The 20,307-nt window shown below is 42.0% G+C and overlaps 2 protein-coding genes across 2 annotated transcripts; both read right to left on the bottom strand.

The window, feature by feature from the left end:
- On the bottom strand, positions 1 to 13,784 carry LOC307150987 (uncharacterized protein). Its single transcript, XM_079858697.1, has 8 exons — positions 13,593 to 13,784; positions 8,980 to 9,148; positions 8,755 to 8,891; positions 8,590 to 8,673; positions 7,655 to 7,921; positions 7,455 to 7,508; positions 3,342 to 3,420; positions 1 to 2,099 (listed from the first exon to the last, which is right to left on the bottom strand). Exons 1-8 carry the CDS (start codon positions 13,657 to 13,659, stop codon positions 1,991 to 1,993), a joined length of 966 nt encoding a protein of 321 aa, XP_079714823.1. The 5' UTR covers positions 13,660 to 13,784; the 3' UTR covers positions 1 to 1,990.
- Positions 13,785 to 14,614: 830 nt separating this feature from the next.
- LOC307151551 (CD44 antigen-like) lies at positions 14,615 to 19,749 on the bottom strand. The gene is made up of 5 exons (XM_079859651.1): positions 19,462 to 19,749; positions 16,887 to 17,055; positions 16,662 to 16,798; positions 16,499 to 16,582; positions 14,615 to 15,850 (listed from the first exon to the last, which is right to left on the bottom strand). Exons 1-5 carry the CDS (start codon positions 19,526 to 19,528, stop codon positions 15,684 to 15,686), a joined length of 624 nt encoding a protein of 207 aa, XP_079715777.1. The 5' UTR covers positions 19,529 to 19,749; the 3' UTR covers positions 14,615 to 15,683.
- Between the last annotated feature and the right edge of the window lie 558 nt (positions 19,750 to 20,307).

Here is a 20,307-nt window from a genome sequence, read left to right as displayed (position 1 = left end):
TCCACTCAAAAGTTTTTATTCTACAGTACCAAAAGTGAAAAGGTGAACAGAAAATAATATTTACGCAGGAACAAATAACACAAATAACAATACAACAACAAGGTGGGAAGGCGAGCTCGAGAGATGCCAAATCAAATAAATAAATAAAACAAAAAAAAAGCTAACTAGGTTTAATCAGCTAAGCTAACTACCAAAAGAAAAATGTAGAAAAGAAAAGTCTTCAGTGTCAAGACGCCTAAAGTAAACTACGCTGACTAACCGGATAACAGAACTACAGGGTGTAGTCCACTGACTCAGCCTCACACACTACGTCATGACTGAAGAAGATAGCACAGGATGAAAACAATACACTTTACAACCACAATGTGACAAACGTTTCAATCAAAGAATAAACACACGCAGTAAAGAAGGACTCTAGCAACAGCCATGTACAACAGCAACAACAAGCAGAAGTGAACAAGCACCAGCAAAGTGAGCGAGAAGCTGTGGACGTGGAGGAGATACGGGTGTCTGAAGACGGCGGCGTAATGTGATTGACAGTGTGAACCGGTACGTCATCTTCCTTAATGAAGATTGACAGGCTGTGGATCCAATGAAAATCTGAAACACACACACAACTAAAAACTACCCACACATACCCATACAGCTGTCGTATCATCTCTGTATAATATCAGTCTTTAAATGAAAGATATTTAAAGTGTATATCTTTAGTTGGACCTCAGCACTATTTCTGGATAAAGTGCATTTAGTACAAAATGAGTTCTTCCAATTTAGCAGACTTAAAGTATACCAGTTTAGTATACCCACAGCACAATTGCAGGGTATTTATATTAAGTACATGAATATGTAAATGTATTTGTAGAATACTTGGCATAAAATAAATGTATTTCAAATGCATTTTAGTATATTTATTTTTCACTAGGGCAGACAGTTTGTTCAGTTACAGAGGTTCAGAGAAGAGCTCTTTCAGTCAATAACAACTTGATAATGAAAGTCCAAAATGTAAAGTTGCTGTTTTTAAGACCTTCATGCTCATTTGGAAAGTCATATGTGTCAAAATCCCATGCTAGGATCTATTTCTTCACACCATTGCTGGATTTTCAGCAGATGCCTGTTTAAGTGATGACCTGCAGTACTTTTGGTTGTTTTCAGAGATGGTAACAGAAACTGTATTTTGTGTGGTCTGTGCTGCAGATATTTCACCGTCTGCTGTGTGCAAGAAATAAAACTCCAAAGAAATGACGGGCGGATACAGTCTTCCTGAAGAAGAGGCTCCAGTGATGTGAATCAGACAATTCATTGCTGTGATTTTATACGGAGGTCTGGGCGACTCTGGCCCTTGAGATCCACTTTAGTGCAGAGTTTAGCTCCAACCCTGAACACACTCCCCTGCCTGTGTCTTTCTAGACCCTGAAGACCTCGATCAGCTTGTTCAGGAGTGTGTGATCAGGTGTGTGTGTTCAGGTGTGTGTGATCAGGGCTGGATCTGACACTCTCTCTCTCTCTCTCTCTCTCTCTCTCTCTCTCTCTCTGTCTGTCAGAAAACAAATCAGATTTTGCCAATATCTGTCGTTCAAAGTCCACTCATTGTCATGTTAACTCTGGCTGATCTTGGGTTTGCAGAAGGGAAGAGCAGAAAGCACAGTGTTGAATGTAAACTGAAATGTCTGAAATGTCTTTCATCGGACCAGTGCTGATTTCACCAGTGTAATTATACCAAGCAAAGCCACTGAAGAAAATGACTTCATCACAAATATACTAGTGTAAAATTAAAAATCGATTAATACTGAAATCTAAAATGAATACACACGCGCACACACACACACACACAGCAGGTGTTCTTAAGCACTCAGATTTGATCCTTAAATCCTTCGCCTCCTCTTGATTTATTTCAGATCTCAGTCTCAAGGCCTCTTATTTTCGTTCTCATTCCCAGGTGGCTTTCTCTGGTCACGAATGTTTCTAATGTTTTCTGGGTTTTCTCTGTTCTTCAGTTGACGAGTGTGACCATCTCCGGCTCCTGAGTGAATGCCGCTTCTGCACCGTTGTCTTTACTGCTGCTCTTTGTGATAATCAGAGTCTTTTTCTTGCCACAACATCTGTGGGTAAATACAATATGCACATTCAGTTAAACACAATAACACTGCTAACTTGTGAAAATAGCTGCCAGTCATTTATTTTTTAAGAAATGCAACATTTTCTGGTTTATTTTTCTATTTCTTTCTTTCAAATCAAGCTCTTGACACTACTGTCCATTTAATCTTTTGGAGCACAGATCTTTAAGTGCACTTGACTTATTTAAGTGCACTTGAATACCCACACCTGCCCCCACTTGAGAGCGCGCGTCCCAGGACTGAAAATATCCACACTAACCCTAATACAACATCAGCGTGCGGTTTAGTGTATTCCACAGTTCCTGACGTTCCAGAGGGAAAAAGCGTATTTTCACCAAGATGACAACAATGATATTATTTCAGTGTTAATGTGCACATAGGCGTAATTTGCGGGTGGGATATGTCCAGTGTTCTCTTGAGGCTCGTGCACAGTCTTCACTCGGACGCGCGCTTCAATCTGTTGCGGAGACTCTCTATTCGTTCCGGTGAAATTACAAAACAAAATGCACACAAACGTGTCCCTGCCTGATATACAACCACTGATAAACATAATCGGTTTTGATGAAAAAAAAAACAAAAAAAAAAACTATACGAGTGCGGATTAGAACCCAGAACCTCTGACACGCTTGGCAAAAGTTCTGATACTGGACCATTTAAATACACACTTAAAGTTGTCGGATCTATTTATTTATTTATATATTTATATATATATATTAGACCTCATTAAACGACAAATGAAACGACAAATTAAACCAAATGTACTATTTAAATTGAATTGTGTTAGCAACACTTTTTTATTAGACATTTTTATTTATTTACATTAATAAGCTACAGGACATCGTCTTTCAAAACATGACCTGTGCGAAAGATAAAAAAAAATGAATGCCTCATTGTACCCAGCAATTCTGAAAATGCACTTCCGAATGCGTCTCTGTCCCCAGCACATCTCAAACCAAACTGACGACCATGAATGTGCACACTGTATACGAGTATGGTTTCTTAACCAGTTGGTATGACTTAAAGACAAAGTTGCCAAACCAGTTGCTATTAAGGTTTTATGACCGCTCAAATGTTCTACACACACTCAAAGTACACACTTGCACACTGTGGCCAAAACTCCCAGAAACAAGTAACACAAATAGTTCAAAAACCACAGGTGTGGGTGTTGTGACAGATATGTATTTTAATATATATGTATTTGTAATATCTCCATTAAAAAAGACATACCTTTTTCTGGTTGCTACAATGATACAGACAAGCAGAATGAGGAGAACTGCCAAAATCGTGAGTAAAATGATCAGCAAGTCTGTAAAAGGATTATAAGACATTACATGTAATTTCAAACAAACTGTTTAAATAATTTCGGTCATGACATAATGACTTTGGCAGGAGCTTTGAGCAATGAGACCTCACATGACAAAATATATATATATATATATTTATGCTTTTCCCTTTTGAGGCTCCTCAAATATGTGAGGAAAACACTTGGAAATAACTTGTTTGTCTGCTGTCAGCAATGAATCAAATTCAGAGTGAGATGTCTTGGAACATTGTTTGCTGGAAGGAAATAAGATATTCCAGAAGGTGATCTTTGGTTGGGTCTCAGTCATACAAATGATGGGGGAAATCCAAGGCACTGTATTGCAAATGTATTCATAGGGATAAAATCCCACTTCCACAGTTATGAGACTCTTCTTGACTAGGAATGTGTTCTGATTTCCATCAAGGCCTTTGGTTTTGCATGCATTACTAAACGTGCTCATGACAATAATATTGAGTGTTTCAGTGGGGGTTGAAATTACATTTTATGTTCATTCAGACAAAATTGTTACAAATATGTAGTATTAAAGGAGAACTCCATTTTTTTGTACATTTGGAGTGCTGTCAATACAGAGAACAACAACAAAAATCTGTGTTGCCTACACCGAGTTATTCTATTTTTAAAATTTGCACCCTGTTGACTTCAATGGGGCAAGTTTTAAACCTGCTTTTAGCCTCTTAACATCCTTGTGTCGATTAGTACACAATTAGTACGACAGTAGTCGATTGTCGAGTTCACGCGCATAGGTTTAGTACGTATGATCATGCACGTGAACTCGACAATCGACTACTGTGGACTTCGACCGAAAACAGGATGTAAACACAGGTATGAGCGCTGGCTGAATTAACTTCACTTTTATTCATATCTTTCACATCTACTGCAGTCAGATTCACTCGTGTTCACTCTGAAGGAATCACTCACATGACCTGTGCACTTGTAATGACACATCAAGGATGTTAAGAGGCTAAAAGCAGGTTTAAAACTTGCCCCATTGAAGTCAACAGGGTGCAAATTTTAAAAAGAGGATAACACGGTGTAGGCAACACCGATTTCTGTCGTTGTTCTCTGTATTGACAGCACTCCAAATTTACAAAAAAATTAGCTCAATGTTAAAATTGACCGGAGTTCTCCTTTAAGACAAAAGAAAAGAAAATACCACAACCATTCACTTTCCCCATCCTTTAGGGATGGAGATCTATGGTGGCTGAGAGAGCTCAATGCGCTGCAACTGAAGAAAACACATGCAAATAGAAAAACACCCGCAAATTAAGAAAACATCTTTATCAGATTCACAACACATGTGTGCTCCAAATACTCACAACACACCCAAATACAGAAACGTGCTTCAAATAGCACAGACCACAATGGAAATGTTTCCAGGGGAACCAAATAAGTGACGAACCCGGCTGGACGTGTTTACTGCTCGTGAGCATCCCTATGCCCTGCTCCCTTCGAAGGGCAGACGGCTGAGCCCTGTAGGGGGCACTGTGGAGTGAGCTGAGCCCTGTAGTGGGCACTGTGGAGTGAGCTGAGCCCTGTAGTGGGCACTGTGGAGTGAGCTGAGCCCTGTAGGGGGCACTGTGGAGTGAGCTGAGCCCTGTAGGGGGCACTGTGGAGTGAGCTGAGCCCTGTAGGGGGCACTGTGGAGTGAGCTGAGCCCTGTAGGGGGCACTGTGGAGTGAGCTGAGCCCTGTAGGGGGCACTGTGGAGTGAGCTGAGCCCTGTAGTGGGCACTGTGGAGTGAGCTGGGCCCTGTAGGGGGCACTGTGGAGTGAGCTGGGCCCTGTAGTGGGCACTGTGGAGTGAGCTGGGCCCTGTAGGGGGCACTGTGGAGTGAGCTGAGCCCTGTAGGGGGCACTGTGGAGTGAGCTGGGCCCTGTAGTGGGCACTGTGGAGTGAGCTGAGCCCTGTAGTGGGCACTGTGGAGTGAGCTGGGCCCTGTAGTGGGCACTGTGGAGTGAGCTGGGCCCTGTAGTGGGCACTGTGGAGTGAGCTGAGCCCTGTAGTGGGCACTGTGGAGTGAGCTGGGCCCTGTAGTGGGCACTGTGGAGTGAGCTGAGCCCTGTAGTGGGCACTGTGGAGTGAGCTGAGCCCTGTAGTGGGCACTGTGGAGTGAGCTGAGCCCTGTAGTGGGCACTGTGGAGTGAGCTGAGCCCTGTAGGGGGCACTGTGGAGTGAGCTGAGCCCTGTAGTGGGCACTGTGGAGTGAGCTGAGCCCTGTAGTGGGCACTGTGGAGTGAGCTGAGCCCTGTAGTGGGCACTGTGGAGTGAGCTGAGCCCTGTAGGGGGCACTGTGGAGTGAGCTGAGCCCTGTAGTGGGCACTGTGGAGTGAGCTGAGCCCTGTAGTGGGCACTGTGGAGTGAGCTGAGCCCTGTAGGGGGCACTGTGGAGTGAGCTGAGCCCTGTAGGGGGCACTGTAGAGTGAGCTGAGCCCTGTAATGGGCACTGTGGAGTAAGCTGAGCCCTGTAGTGGGCACTGTGGAGTGAGCCGAGCCCTGTAGTGGGCACTGTGGAGTGAGCCGAGCCCTGTAGTGGGCACTGTGGAGTAAGCTGAGCCCTGTAGTGGGCACTGTGGAGTGAGCTGAGCCCTGTAGGGGGCACTGTGGAGTGAGCTGAGCCCTGTAATGGGCACTGTGGAGTGAGCTGAGCCCTGTAATGGGCACTGTGGAGTAAGCTGAGCCCTGTAGTGGGCACTGTGGAGTGAGCTGGGCCCTGTAGTGGGCACTGTGGAGTGAGCTGGGCCCTGTAGTGGGCACTGTGGAGTGAGCTGGGCCCTGTAGTGGGCACTGTGGAGTGAGCTGGGCCCTGTAGTGGGCACTGTGGAGTAAGCTGAGCCCTGTAGTGGGCACTGTGGAGTGAGCTGGGCCCTGTAGTGGGCACTGTGGAGTGAGCAGGGCACTAGTTTGGAACGCACTTGATGAAGGGAGCAACGAAAGACAACGTAATTTCCTCGTTATTTTCACCTAGGATGCACGGCGTCCATCAGCTGAATCGCTGTTCTTACGACAGAAATATCTTATTATTACTGTAAACATAACTGTTGCAATTAAATATACATTTTATATATGTATATCTCAACTTTAAAACTTGCCGTCTCATCTTTGGACCCTGCATTACCTAACATTTCTTATGAAACTTATTTAAACATGACATGACATAATGTGTACAACATAACTGATGTATAGATTCATATCTCACCCTCATGTTCTTTTCCTCTATTGTTTTTTTTTTTTCAGCTCATTGTTAACTTATTTTCTCATTTATATTCTTCTGATGATATTGAACATATTGTTAATACATTTTGTATATTGTATACAAAGTTATGTGTCATAAACATGTCATCTCTATTATTATTATTTATTTATTTTTTTGGTGATTTTTGCCTTTTATTGGGACAGGACAGTAGAGAGTTGACAGGAAGTGAGGTGGGAGAAAGACGGGGGATGGGATCGGGAAAGGTCCACAAGCCGGGACTCGAACTCGGGCCGCCCAAGCACAACGGCGCTACATGTCGGCACACTGACCATGAGACCATCGGCGCCGACAAACATGTCATCTCTGTTTGTTTGGTAAAAGTGAAAAAAAGAGTAATAAATAAAGTAGTCTTTGAGCTATAAGTGTGTCCCAGCCGGGTTCGTCACTTATTGGGTCCCCTGGAAACATTTCCGTTGTGGTCTGTGCTATTTGCAGCGAGTTTCTGTATCTGGGTGTGTTGTGAGTATTTGGAGCACATGTTGTTGTGAATCTGATGAAGATGTTTTCTTAATTTGCGGGTGTTTTTGTATTTGCATGTGTTTTCCTCAGTTGTAACGTGTTGAGCGTGTATAGATCAGCTTCAGCTCCAGTCCTACTGTAACTCTCTAACTCTCTAACTGAACACACTGAGACAAGCTGACCCGGGCCTTTTGCAAATTGGCATTGGTACTAAATTCTGCAGGACAATGTAAATGAAAATAGCAGTCTCAAAACAAATACAAATGATTTGGGCATGATTAATATTATAAAGAGGCTTTTTAACCTGATGATCTGGTCGCATCTGATCCTGAAGAACTGTCGTTTGGGCTGGCGTCTCCTGGAGTAACGAAGACAAGAGCACACATACAGCACAGTTCAAATGAGATCAGAAATCATATACTGTAACTATTCTTATAAAGAGCTTCAAAAAGAGAGGTTTCACAGTGATGCCATAGAAGAACCATTTTAATAATGAAATATCACCTGTTTTATGAGCTGCTGTTGTTTCACGAGTGGACGTTCTCTCAGCCATTGCCGTCCCTGTGGCGTCTGCATTAGGTTGTAATGTTGTGGACTCCTCTGTGTCGTCTGTATCATGAGTCTGGTCGGTCTTGTCCTGTTCCCCTGGGCTCGGCGTGGCACTGGTTGGTGTCCAGTGAACTGGAGTAGACACTGATGTATCTTCCAAAGCCTCGGATGTAGAAGTTTCATTCTCTTCTGCCCCAGTATTGTGTTGGCGTGTTGTGGCTTCTGTGAAATGACGATTATGCAGAACTTTGTAAATGCACACCAAACATTGATTGGTCCTTTTTTGACCTATTTTCAACCTGCTGTCAGAAAGTAATCTTACAGATATTTACTCAGCTTTAATAAGACAACTAGTGTAATTAACTGCAGAGATATGAGATGTGCTGTGATCTTGTTGCTCGACTGATCATTCAGCACATTTTAAGAAGCGGGACAGCACCATCCAGTGCACAATACACAATACACAACCTCACAAACAAATGTCATACTTATTCAAATATTTACTTTGATATTATTTTCATATTATTTTGTGTATTTATATTTAATGTTACTCATGCTTTTATCAATGTTAAGATTTTTTTTAATATGCTGAAGCTTATCACTTTATTAAAATGATGCCGAAAAAAACAACAGTAACACTTTATTTCAATGGATTCTACTAACTATAAGTAACTTTGTAACTACATGTCAACTAATAAAATGGTTTTCACGGGATGAATTTTAAGTGTTAAAGCTTACTAATATTACCTAACTTATGATGATTTACAAAACATGTGATGGGGGAAAAGCTAAAAACAGTTAACAGGATATTACACTGCGAGATCTTTCAGATAAAAGTGTCTTTGTTCTAAATGCATGAATTTGAAGGCTTTCATAAGCTGTGTTGATACCTGTAAATGCTGTGGTAGGGATGGCATCTGCTTTCTTTGAAGTGTCAGGGATAATCTTAGCTGTACAGTTCTTCACTGACAAATCTGTTTAAAGAGTAATGTTTTGTTAAAAAGATAGTTGATCATGCATTGACCAAAACATACACCATGTTGCACAAATCAAACCTTTAGCATCGTAACAGAAGGCGTCATATTTATTTCCGTCTCCAGTAATCTTTATGACTCCAGTTTTGTTGCCACCGCAGATATCATTTGCCTTGTGACGGAGAATCACCAGCTCTGTGCTGTTTACCCAGCCATACCTGCAGAGAGAATGCATGTCTGTATTTAGTTTGATGGAAGTCATTAGGTGACGTTCAGTTGAATGGAAGAACTCAGGTGATGTCTGACCTGCATGTCTGGAGTCCTGCTTTATAGGCTTCCTCCACCTGCTTCATACTGGCTAATGAAGACGATAATTCCTCACACAAGCTCTTGGCCATCTCAAACGTCAGACTATAGCGTTCTCTCCCCTCTACGTGAAACACTCCAACATAGCTGCAGCTCCGTGCACGCACCGCTGAAAGACAAACAGAGTAGAAATTATAGAAATAAACGAATTATATTTACATAGTGCCATTCTAGAACACAAGACTTTCTGAAAAGAATAACAGACGAAGGGAGAGAAAGGAAACGCTAAGAGAGGCCAGAGGTTTAGAGCAGATTTGAGCTTGAATCAATCTAAAGAGAGAATGGAGCTGATAACACTGAGACCTAGAGAAAGGTCAAGAGCTTTGGGACCAATTAATAACACTTCACATTTATCTGTTCAGTCTAGATGTTACGGTGCTGGGTGGATGGAGTGATCGAGTCATGGATCTAATCGCGGGCTGATTTATTCCAACAATACAAGATGAAGACATTCCAGAAAAACAAATAAGGCACAACAGTTTGTGTTAAAACAAAAACCAACACATGACACACATTAAACACAGGGTGATAATTGCACAGAATAATGAGGAACTAAACAAGACACTGAGTTGACCATAGTGTATAACCATGGGAACAGATCAAACCAGGAAATAAACATACGAAATGCAAAGATGCAGGGGGCTTCTCAAAACTCAAAATGATGCTTCCTTGTTTCCTTGGTCCTCCGTTCTCCAGCCTGTGTCCCAGAAACCAATCAAACAAAGCCATTTTAAAGGACATCTCTCTTCTCTAATTGCACTGCGAGAAGGCGAGGAACGAGGAGTGAGGAAGCTTCCAGAGGAGCGATGAGCAAAGATGCACAGGTGTATCCTAGGGGGAAGGATTTCTTGTTGAGAAACCTGACATCAACTCTCCTCCCCCGTCAGATGTTGACGCTGTGGAGAACCCGGTGTCTGAAGCACGTGTGAAATCACACCAGTCCCACTGGCTGACGCTGGTCCTATGACGTCACATGGAGCACCCATACGTATAAAGACCTGACCTGATCTGATCGCACCAGGATTGGGGACAAGCCTTTCTCCCGCTGGAGGGACGGAAAAAGAGCATTTATTCACTATGGCCAGACGCCCCCAGGAAGACAGCTACCAGAATGTCAGTGAAAGAGCAATTTCTTCTTTCCCTGGGTCACACACACACTATACTCATGGCCCTTGTGGTCACAACGGCCAGGCATCAAACACTGGCAACAGACAAATGACAACACGTCTTTCAGAAGATCATGCTTGGTCAGTGCTGAACTGCTTGAATTTGCTCCCTCCTCGTTCGGCCTGTTTCAAATATTTTCAGAGGCTTCTGGGGCATATGGCATCCTTGGCCGGAATAACGGCGCCTGGGTTGATGCATATGCTTCAGCATTGGCTTCATGGCCGAGTTCTGAGATGGGCATGGTGCCGCGTCACACATCACATTCAGCCCTCGGATGGACCTTTCATTTCTATGGGCAGGAGTTCCCTTAGGAAAAGTCTGTAGGGGCGTGCATCTCTGTTGTGCTCAGTGCACGCTTTGCACATTTACCTGGATCACACACAGAGCTTTAGAAGATCAGATCAGCTCTTTGTCTGTTTTGGAGGACAGCAGAAGGGGAAGGCTCTCTCCAAGCAAAGGATAGCCCACTAGATTGTGGATGCCATTTTCTTGGCCTACCAAGCTGAGGGTTTACCGTGTGGTTGATGGTCTCTCCCTCTAGAAGGTGTCTCCACAGAGACTATTCCCTAAGTATTACTTTCCATTGGTAAGTCCATAGGATGTATTTTCCACATAATAACCTCCCCTTTAGATAGGATGTGGTCTCCGTAGTGTTCCATTCTCTGTAGAGAAGGTGAACACTTCCCAGCGTTAACAACAAGGTGAGCTCAGCTGTAATTAGACTCTAAATTAAGTCAAGTCAAGTCAAGTCAAGTTTATTTATATAGCGCTTTTCACAATACAGATTGTATCAAAGCAGCTTCACAGTATTAAATAAAATAGTACATCAGTGTTTGTTTCTAGTGGAAAACGTCCACGTTTGGTAATGCTGATCAATAGTATTGTTGATTGATTAATTAAATTAAGTATCCCCAAATATCCCCAACTGAGCAAGCCAAAGGCAACAGTGGCAAGGAACCGAAAAACTCCATCAGGTGACCTAATGGAGAAAAAAAACCTTGGGAGAACCCAGGCTCAGTCGGGGGCCAGTTCTCCTCTGGCGTTTATGAACTAGAGACCGGATTTAACTGTAAGATTCAAAATATTATATAAATGCCTGGCTGAAGAGATGCGTCTTTAATCTAGTTAAATTAAATTTTAATTAAATTAATTAACAAGAAAGCTGAAGTGACCTTTTTTCCATTGCAATGGTAAGTTTCCTAAATTAATAGACTGGAGGTTATGCTTCCTGTGTGCTGGAAGGTTGCACTTGTACTTGCCAGCAGCTGCACTCCTAGTGCTGCGTTCCAGTCCACTTTTAGACACGCACTTGCGAACTTCCCTAAGCACTTCCCCTCGGGGAAATCCCTGCCGCCATTTTGAAGTGTGTTCCACTTCGTGAAGTGGACGAGGGAAGTTTATACGGACAGACCCTCGTTCCCTCGATTTTGACAGAGGGAGCAAGTCTACTTCATATGGACACTTCAGGCACCTCTATGTCCCACAATGCAGTACGATTGTGACGACTCCACATATCTCATCTAATCACCACCACAACAAACAACTCTATGATATATTAATTCTAATTGTTTTTTATTTAAAACAACCCAAACCCACCTATAAACATCTGGATGCTGCATTAAACAAATTCTTAAAGGGAAAAATAAATAAATAAACCCGCCAGTAGTGGGCGCTCGTGCAACGTAAGCAATGACGTACATCCGAGTGAACGAGATGGAGGGAAGTTAGTGAGTGAAGGGCATGACAATTTTGGACTGGAACACAGCACTAGAGCCCACAATGCAGCTCAGTAGTTGTGGCTTTAGTATAGGGACCCCTAGAGGTGGTTTTCGACACAACGTTGAAACTGACCAACAGAAAGGGAACGTCTCGGTAACTATTGTAACCATTGTTCCCTCCTCCCACTGAGATGACTTGCCGCTGAGATGGTCAAAAAATGCTAAATATATACCTTAAATGCACTGAAAATCACTTTAGATTAAAATAAAAATAAAAAAATTGAATAATTCTTCGAAAGTACATTTTAGGCATTATTCAAAATATGGTTAATTGTGGAAGAAAACATAATTTTATTCTAGTCCTTATTAGCAGGTTTTTAGCAAAAACATAATTTATCTTGATAAAGTGTCACCTTGTGGCCGATTCTCAGAAAATTTGGTCAACACCCAAAATAAATTGACCAACTTTTATAAGGGTCAGTCATTCAGAATTATTTTCAGCATAATAATCAGCTGCTGGACTTTTTAAATATTTTGATTAACCCATGAACTCCAAAGAATCTTCCTGCACAACTTTTGTTGATTTGCCAAAAAAAACCCAGGGATTATATTGCAAAAGTATAGGTTTCCAAGACAAAAAATAACACGGTCCATTTGCACAAAACTTCTCAGAAATACTCATATGAATAGTCTTAAACTGGAGTGTCAAAAATTCTTTGTAAAAAGTAAGACTTTTGTAGGAGTAGTATTTCAGGAAAGTATAAGACTCACTCTAAAGCAAGTAAGTGACGTGAGGGGTGACGTAAGGACTACAACAGGATTCTACATTGTGTTAACAGGAGGTTATTTACATCAGGAAAAATCTGGACAGTCGTTTTCATTCACTTTTGATACTGTTGAAACTCCTCTGACTCTCGCTGGTTTTCTTTTGAAATGCTGAAATTTACAGCTGCCCAGTAGCATGTCTCTCCAACCAACAAAGAGTTTCTCAGCCTTCCCTCAACACAAACACACACACACACGTCTTACTTTGACATCTATCATGCTGAGCTTTTACACAAAACACCTCAAAAACCCCACACAAAGTGAGAGAGATCAAAGTAAAACGGAGTGACTGTGGGATTGACTAGCTTTATTTGGTTCTCCATTTAGGTATTTATTGGCATTTCAACAGTTCAGTCACAAAAAAGAGGTGCTTTAAGATGTGAAAAAGACATAAATGATATAAAACAATACAGCGCTGCAGCAAAGCACAGATTTATCCATCCAACTTAAGTCAACTATCAAAGTTGTGACATACTTTAGAACAAACTGTTACCACAGTGACCGCCGAGTCTTGCGAAAACAGTTTTTTTTGGGGAGGGGTGTGAGGTTTCGCTTCCTGCATATGCGGTACAACACAAAAAGTGATGCTCAAAGGCTTCATGTGAGGAATAGTCTGGAACCAACATTACACATTCTAGACCATTATATTTCTTTCTCATTTATTTAGCCTATCTTTCTATTTGACCTAAACTCTTCTGGCTCTCTGCTGGTTTGCTCTTGAAATGCTGAAGTTTGCAGCTCCCAGCATATCCTGTTCTCTTCAGTGTTGATCTGCATTCAGACAGCACTGCTCCATTCATAGACAATATACAGAGACTTGATCCCTCTGACGAGTTTTCTCACCTGTGGTAGACTGTGATCTGGATGAGGCCAGTAATCCTGACAAGAGTCCGAGCAGCACCATCCACATCCTGATCGCCGGCGAGGGAATCTGTATGTGTGAGCCGTGAGAGTCAAGGGCTGTTCTTCAATCCAGAAGGTTGATTGCTGTATAAAAGAGCTGGGCTAGAGTTTGCTGTACGTTCGGAGTATTGTGAGGTGAGATTTCAGTGGCAGAACTAATAGAGAGAGAGGAAAGGGTGGTGCACATTTGAACACTCCCTTCTACGCCTTCCTCAACCGCTCTCTGTCTCTTTCTCACTTTCAGTGTGTTTAGAAGAAGAGGGAACCTGTTTATCTACACATCACTGACAGCCATGATTCGAGATTTATCCTTCATCCACTATATGCTACGGCTCTCTCGTCACAGATCACATGTACTGTATGTGGACCGTCATGTGAAAAAAGCAGTGCACCAAAATCCAACTCTAGAGAAGAACAGTCAGACTGGAGATGGAAAAACTAATTTTGGTTGAATGTCAAAGTTTCCGAGAACTACATGTGTCAGCTGCTTACAAAATGATACCATTAATCTCACAAAAAGAACATATCCAGGCCTGTTCAATCTACAAAATGACGCCTGTGTAGTGGTGACTAAGATTTGCTGCATTCTGACGTTATTTTCATCCAATGCATTGCTCCCAAATTCTCATTGCAGAAACACATTAAGTACATTAAATAATGATCAGATACATCATACAACTGATATATGTTTCCAGGCTTCTCACAATCTCATATCTGTATGTACATGTAGAGTTTTGAGTACAGGACACATGCTTCATTGACATTACTGCTGTTGTGTTGTCAGTCGTGTTGTTATGACACTGAGTAAACAAGGCCTCATCATAACCTGTTGCATCTTCACAACTTCTCTCCTCTCACTTCCTGTGCAGAGCTGCTGCTGTTCATACTGCTATGAGTACTACCGTTGCTATGGTGACAAACAAACAAACGTTCATACAAATAAAAAATAAAAAAATCAGATTCAGTAAAGATAATTCTACTTATATTTATTGTATGTAGCACTTTTGTTAAAATGCCCCCTATATGTTCATGCATTAGCTAACTAACAATGAGCAGTATATTTTTACAGCATTTATGAAGACTTGTTAAAGTTAATGTCACACAGGGTTGCAGGAAACACAATGAAGATAAGAGTCAAAAGGCTTTAATATTCCAAACTGGCAGGAAAACAAAACACAACCTCTGACATAGACGATGAGCCAAGAGTGACTGTGAGGGTACAACTTATAAAGCAAACACAACTGATATGATAATTAAACACAGCTGAAACACAGAACTCATAATGACGGTAACCGAGGATAAAAAACATGTGGCTGGAAAGACAAAAGGAGAACATATGACTTTTAGTTTGTTTTTCTCAGTTAATTAATAAAATTACACTTGTTCATGTTTGTTCAAATTGCATTGACTAATGTGAGTAGAACTTTTGATTTAAAAAATACACTAACCAGCTAACAAAATATGTTCTAGAAATGTTTTGCTAACATTCCCATTAAGTTATGAAAACGTTATTTCTGAATGTTTTCTGAACGTTAAAAACGTCTCATTTAAAAGAATAAAATAAAATAAAAACATTTTTAAAACTTTTTTGGGGTTTATGAACGTTATGGGAACATTTAATTTGATAATTCTTCAAACATTATCGAAATGTTACTTTTGAGTGTTCTAAAACAAGTAGTAACATTTCAAATAAAATACACAAAACATTCCATGAATGACGTATAATGTTTTTGTGCTGACGTTTTGAGAACATTATTAAAGACCAGATAACTTTGAACAAACGTTCTATTAAAGTTACTGGAGGAACGTTTGTTCATAACTTTGAGAGAACCTTGACAGAACGTTCCCTGTTAACTGAAGCTCTGAGAATGTTCCTGTCATGGGTTCCTGTAAAGTGGAGGATCTGTGTGCAGCAATCAGACTTTATTAAACAAATGAAAAACAAAACAGATGGACACTGCACCAGACAGAGAACTGAACTAAACAGAGGGTTGAAACAGACCAAACGATGGAGCTAGGAACACACAGGAACTAACACAACATAACTAACACACCAGATCTAATGAATACAAAACTAGTTACGGCACAGATTAACTTGAGTAGACAAATCCTGATGTATCCATGATGTATACTCAAAGCCTCGGATGTTGAACTTTCATTCTCTTCATCTCCAGTATTGTGTTGGCGTGTTGTGGCTTCTGTGAAATGACGATTATGCAGAACTTTGTAAATGCACACCAAACATTGACTGGTCCTTTTTAGACAAATATTCAACCTGCTGTCAGTAAGTAATCTTACAGATATTTACTCAGCTTTAATAAGACAACTAGTGTAATTAACTGCAGAGATATGAGATGTGCTGTGATCTTGTTGCTCGACTGATCATTCAGCACATTTTAAGAAGCGGGACAGCACCATCCAGTGCACAATACACAATACACAACCTCACAAACAAATGTCATACTTATTCAAATATTTACTTTGATATTATTTTCATATTATTTTGTGTATTTATATTTAATGTTACTCGTGCTTTGTCAATCTTAAGATTTTTTTTTAATATGCCAAAAAAGTACTGCAGGTTATCACTTTATTTCGATGGATTCCAATAACTAGAAGAAAATTTGCAACTACGTCAACTAACAAGTTTTCACAGAATGAATTTTAATTGTTAAAGCTTCAAATGATACCTAATTTATGATGGTTACTAAAACATGTGGTAGGGAAAAAAGGTATTAATTTAAGCGTGCCAAGCGTTCCGCAACCGGCGCACTAACAGTTAACAGATCTTTCAGTCTTCGTTCTAAATGCATAAATGTGAAGGCTTTCATAAGCTGTGTTGATACCTGTAAATGCTGTGGTAGGGATGGCATCTGCTTTCTTTGAAGTGTCAGGGTTAATCTCAGCTGTACAGTTCTTCACTGACAAATCTGTTTAAAGAGTAATGTTTTGTTAAAGATAGTTGATCATGCATTGACCAAAACATACACCATGTTGCACAAATCAAACCTTTAGCATCGTAACAGAAGGCGTCATATTTATTTCCGTCTTTATTCTTCTTGATGATGCCTGTTTTGTTGCCAGCGCAGACATCATTTGCCTTGTGACGGAGAATCACCAGCTCTGTGCTGTTTACCCAGCCATACCTGCAGAGGAAATGCATGTCTGTATTTAGTTTGACGGAAGTCATTAGGTGATGTTCAGTTGAATGGAAGAACTCAGGTGATGTCTGACCTGCATGTCTGGAGTCCTGCTTTATAGGCTTCCTCCACCTGCTTCATACTGGCTAATGAAGACGATAATTCCTCACACAAGCTCTTGGCCATCTCAAACGTCAGACTATAGCGTTCTCTCCCCTCTACGTGAAACACTCCAACATAGCTGCAGCTCCGTGCACGCACCGCTGAAAGACAGAGTAGAAATTATAGAAATAAACGAATTATATATACATAATGCCATTCTAGAACACAAGACTTTCTGGAAAGAATAACAGACAAAGGCAGAGAAAGGAAACGCTAAGAGAGGCCAGAGGTTTAAAGCAGATTTGAGCTTGAATCAATCTAAAGAGAGAATGGAGCTGATAACACTGAGACCTAGAGAAAGGTCAAGAGCTTTGGGACCAATTAATAACACTTCACATTTATCTGTTCAGTCTAGATGTTACGGTGCTGGGTGGATGGAGTGATCGAGTCATGGATCTAATCGCGGGCTGATTTATTCAAACAATACCAGATGTATCCTAGGGGGAAGGATTTCTTGTTGAGAAACCTGATATCAACTCTCCTCCCCCATCAGATGTTGACGCTGTGGAGAACCCGGTGTCTGAAGCATGTGTGAAATCACACCAGTCCCACTGGCTGACGCTGGTCCTATGACGTCACATGGAGCACCCATACATATAAAGACCTGACCTGATCTGATCGCCCCAGGATTGGGGACAAGCCTTTCTCCCGCTGGAGGGACGGAAAAAGAGCATTTATTTACTATGGCCAGACGCCCCCAGGCAGACGGCTACCAGAATGTCAGTAAAAGAGCAATTTCTTCATTCCCTGGGTCACACACACACTATACTCGTGGCCCTTGTTGTCACAACGGCCATGCATCGAACACCGGCAACATAGCCTGTATGGACACAGACGCTTAGCCTCCTCACGTTCTGTTGCACCAGGTCCGCTCTCAGGATCAGGTAGGCGTGACGAGCCACGACGAGCCCCAGCGTCCTCAACCGTCAACAACCTCTTCCACAGTGGACCCCCAGAACAATGTAAGCGCTTCAGCACATTTTGCACCATGAACATCAATGGACACAAGGTCTCCCGGCGTGGAAAGCCTTGTTCCACAACGCCACAGAAACCCCGGCTCAGGTACACTTCACAGAAATAGACCTGAAGGACGCTTACTTTCATGTCTCGATCCTTCCTCGGCATAGGCTGTTTCACAAGTTCACACTTACAAATGATCAGATAGAGTAAAGTATTTGGCATGCTGTCCGAGGAGAGGGATCCAAGCTCGGGATTTTGGCCGGAACCCAGAGTACTCCCCCCGTATTTCTGGTTGGGAAAGTAGCCAGACGAGTGTGAGGAGACGGGGTGGTGGAGGGATGCTGAAAACTGTATATATACTGTATATACTGTATATATATATATAGGCCTCCCCTCATTTAGCTGATTGGGTAGACATGTTGATTACTGATTGTTGACAGTTGGTTGGAATGACGTGATGATTGGAATGATGTGATGATTGGAATGATGTGATGATGGGATAGATAATTAGAACGTGTTCCTCCTGAACTTTGTTAATAAAACATCATTTCTACAGTTTGCCTTCGAAGGACAGGCATATCAGTAACCAGCATAACGAAGTCGCATAGGCTGCCCTGGGCATTCGCATCCTCAACTACCTCGACCACTAGCTTATTCTAGTTCACTCTCGAGAGTTGTTGTGAGCACACAGGGACATGTTCCTCGAGCACCTAGCCTGACAAAGACTTCAGATCAATTGGGAGAAGAGCAAGCTCTCCCCCCTGTGAAGAGTATCTCTTTTCTCGATGTTGAGTTGAACTCGGTCTAAATGACAACATGTCTTTCAGAAGATCATGCTTGGTCAGTGCTGAACTGCTTGAATTCGTCCCTCCTCGTTCGGCCTGTTTCAAATATTTTCAGAGGCTTCTGGGGCATATGGCATCCTTGGCCGCAATAACGGCGCCTGGGTTGATGCATATGCTTCAGCATTGGCTTCATGGCCGAGTTCTGAGATGGGCATGGTGCCGCGTCACACATCACATTCAGACCTTGGATGCACCTTTCATTTCTATGGGCAGGAGTTCCCTTAGGAAAAGTCTCTAGGGGCGTGCATCTCTGTTGTGCTCAGTGCACGCTTTGCACATTTACCTGGATCACACACAGAGCTTTAGATGATCAGATCATCTCTTTGTCAACCCGCGCACGGTCGTCAGGGCCAGGAAAAATCACCTAGGGGGCGGCGTGCGGCGTCCACTAACCACTTGCCAGGCGCTCCGCGGACCCCTTGCCCCAGGCGGCGGCCTAACGTGCGTAAGGACTACAACAGGATTTCTACATTGTGAACTACATTGTGTTAACAGGAGGATATTTACATCAGGAAAAATCTGGACAGTCGTTTTCATTCACGTTTGATAGTGATGAAACTCATCTGACTCTTGCTGGTTTTCTTTTGCAGTTTGCAGCTTCCAGCATATCCTGTTCTCTTCAGTGTTGATCTGCATTCAGACAGCACTGCTCCATTCATAGTCAATATACAGAGACATGATCCGTCTGACGAGTTTACTCACCTGTGGTAGACTGTGATCTGGATGAGGCCAGTAATCCTGACAAGAGTCCGAGCAGCACCATCCACATCCTGATCGCCGGCGAGGGAATCTGTATGTGTGAGCCGTGAGAGTCAAGGGCTGTTCTTCAATCCAGAAGGTTGATTGCTGTATAAAAGAGCTTGCTGTACGTTTGGGGTATTGTGAGGTGAGATTTCAGTGGCAGAACTAATAGAGAGAGAGGAAACACATTTGAACACTCCCTTCTATGCCTTCCTCAACCGCTCTCTGTCTCTTTCTCACTTTCAGTGTGTTTAGAAGAAGAGGGAACCTGTTTATCTACACATCAGTGACATGATTCCTGATTCATCCTTCTCCTCTAAATCACCCTCATCATCTACTTCAGGGGTTCTCAACCTTTTGCAACTCATGGCCCACCAATGACTGTTTAAAAACATTCCGAGGACCACCTTTGCAAATATGATGATGAACACAGAATAACAGAAAATTCAAAAAGTACAATGATATACTCTGCTGTTATTTATGCCACTGTAGCAGACTAGGTCAAGTCGGCTATATAGACTATGAAAACTGTCCTTGTATAAAAAAGACTTGACAGGTTTACTCAGTAATCATTTATTCCTGTAACAATGTGTGTGTGTGTGTGTGTGTGTGTGTGTGTGTGTGTGTGTGTGTGTGTGTGTGTGTGTGCGTGTGTGTGTGTGTGTGTATTGTATATACAGGTGCTGGTCATATAATTAGAATATCATCAAAAAGTTGATTTATTTCAGTTATTCCATTCAAAAGGTGAAACTTGTATATTATATAGACTCATTACATGCAAAGTGAGATATCTCAAGCCTTTATTTG

Source organism: Squalius cephalus (assembly GCF_949319135.1).
Source record: "Squalius cephalus genome assembly, chromosome: 23".
NCBI lineage: Eukaryota > Metazoa > Chordata > Actinopteri > Cypriniformes > Leuciscidae > Squalius > Squalius cephalus.
This window is presented reverse-complemented; position numbering and strand designations above follow the sequence as displayed.

Excerpts from the sequence above, each read along its gene's own strand:
- LOC307150987 (XM_079858697.1), bottom strand. The coding sequence starts at position 13,659 with ATGTGGATGGTGCTGCTCGGACTCTTGTCAGGATTACTGGCCTCATCC. Across the intron at positions 9,149-13,592 it reads CAGATCACAGTCTACCACAG|CGGTGCGTGCACGGAGCTGC; the intron begins GTGAGAAAACTC and ends TTTGTCTTTCAG. Across the intron at positions 8,674-8,754 it reads CTTCTGTTACGATGCTAAAG|ATTTGTCAGTGAAGAACTGT; the intron begins GTTTGATTTGTG and ends CTCTTTAAACAG.
- LOC307151551 (XM_079859651.1), bottom strand. The coding sequence starts at position 19,528 with ATGTGGATGGTGCTGCTCGGACTCTTGTCAGGATTACTGGCCTCATCC. Across the intron at positions 17,056-19,461 it reads CAGATCACAGTCTACCACAG|CGGTGCGTGCACGGAGCTGC; the intron begins GTGAGTAAACTC and ends TCTGTCTTTCAG. Across the intron at positions 16,799-16,886 it reads GCAGGACTCCAGACATGCAG|GTATGGCTGGGTAAACAGCA; the intron begins GTCAGACATCAC and ends TTTCCTCTGCAG.